Source organism: Diaphorina citri, unplaced genomic scaffold, assembly GCF_000475195.1.
Source record: "Diaphorina citri unplaced genomic scaffold, Diaci psyllid genome assembly version 1.1 scaffold10265, whole genome shotgun sequence".
NCBI lineage: Eukaryota > Metazoa > Arthropoda > Insecta > Hemiptera > Psyllidae > Diaphorina > Diaphorina citri.
In genome coordinates this window covers 1-1,996 of record NW_007387639.1, presented here as the reverse complement: position 1 = coordinate 1,996, position 1,996 = coordinate 1, and the positions used below count along the sequence as shown (strand labels likewise).

Here is a 1,996-nt window from a genome sequence, read left to right as displayed (position 1 = left end):
AAGACGTTACGTCTACTGGCCGAACATTGATCGCGATATCGAGCGATTGGTCAGAAGTTGCGAAGCTTGTGCGAAGATTAAAACTAATCCGCCTAAAGTTACGGCTCACCCTTGGGAGGGCCCTCAAGAAAATTGGGAAAGAGTTCACGTAGATTACGCCGGACCATTTCAAAACGCATATTTTCTAGTTTGCGTCGATGCCAAATCAAAATGGATTGAAGTGCGAATGATAAAGAACGCACCTACCAGTTCAAGTACAATAGAATTACTTGAAAATATTTTCTCCAGTCACGGTTATCCTGTTGTTCTTGTGAGTGATAATCATTCTATTTTCCAGAGTGAACAATTTCATACCTACTGCACTGATCGAGGTATCTTCCAAAAATTCATCGCTCCAGGACATCCGGCTACAAACGGCTTGGCTGAAAGAAACGTTCAAACATTGAAAAACCGACTCAAGACTATGGCTCAAGACTCAACACCTCTACATGTTAAACTTCAAGAGATTCTACTTCGATATCGAGCTACGCCACTAGCGTGTGGTAAAACTCCTGCCGAGTTATATTTGAAGAGGAATGTACGAATTCGACTTGACGCCGTATTTCCTTACCGACCTCAACCTACGAGTGACTATTCAAAACCCATCCGTTCATTACAAGAGGGGGAGAGAGTGCAAGTGAGACTTTTTCTCCATAATAAGTACACATGGGAATTTGGTACTGTAACCAAATGTCTAGGTACTCGAGGCTGTTACATTACAAGAGATTTATTTGTAATACCATACTTGTCTAAGTTTTCACTTGTGATAGGTTATCTTGTATCTTCTCGGTTAAAATATCCCCCTAGCCTAGCATCATCTGTTAATGCAGTCTAAACTGCCAATGCTATGCAACCCTACATTATACAATACACAATTTTATAATTATATAAACATTAAAGAAACACATATGGTTAAATCAGATAGTAAAACTTAAAAAAATAAATTGCAATATACACAAAAAAATAGATTTTATGTACATGTAAAAAAAAAAGTGTAAACCTAGAACATCGTCACCAGAATATGGTTTCGACTTGGTAAAAAAGAACAGATTTAGAAGAAGGAGAAAAAAAAACAATAAGAAAACAAAAAGTATAATAATGAAGAGTATATTGAGTGTAACATACTAGATCTTTGTAAAATTTGTATATTTTGAATGAATTTTAGCAGTGTTTATTGTTGGATTTATGCATTTTAGCAAAGAAGAAATTTTTGGCCACACAATTCGCAGCTAAATAGCGGAGGTATAAATAAAGTTCATATAGGTCAGGGCTTACCAAGTCTGATTAACACGAAATCGTTTCAATACTCAATCAGGCTATGGGTAAGGTATAGCTCGATCTTATATCCCGTGTTATACCGACTTGAGTGTAACATACTAGATCTTTGTAAAATTTGTATAGTTTGAATGAATTTTAGCAGTGTTTATTGTTGGATTTATGCATTTTAGCAGAGAAGAAATTTTTGACCACACAATTCGCAGCGGAGTTATAAATAGAATTCATATAGGTCAGGACTTACCAAGTCTGATTAACACGAAATCGTTTCAATACTCAATCAGGCTATGGGTAAGGTATAGCTCAATCTTATATCCCGTGTTATACCGACTTGCTAGACCCCGAACTTATGCTATCGTCCAATCGGAATACGGTATTATTGTCTTGGCCAATTAGAGAAGAGAATGATCAATGGTTACACTCAATACACTCGAATAACAGAAATCGTGGGTCCGGAAACAAAAGCTGAGATGTCTCTTTTTTATATTTTTTAGGACAAAAAAAAGTTATTGTTGATGTAGGTATTTAAAAAGAGTAGGTACCTACTCTTAATAAAATGGTCGAAGAGATTTTGTGACATCGGAATTAAGGGGAAGAATCAGACTGGCAGCTTTTGTTTCGGAACACACGATAAGTAAATACATAACTTGGTTTCATCAACTCTCTTGGAGAGTATGACGAC

The 1,996-nt window shown here is 36.3% G+C and overlaps 1 protein-coding gene across 1 annotated transcript; it reads left to right on the top strand.

Moving 5' to 3' along the window:
* Positions 1 to 226: 226 nt before the first annotated feature.
* LOC108254098 (uncharacterized protein K02A2.6-like) lies at positions 227 to 676 on the top strand (the record flags this gene model as incomplete). The annotated part of the gene is made up of 1 exon (XM_017449068.1): positions 227 to 676. A coding segment is annotated over exon 1 (450 nt), but the record flags the coding sequence as incomplete, so codon positions are not given.
* Positions 677 to 1,996: the final 1,320 nt, after the last annotated feature.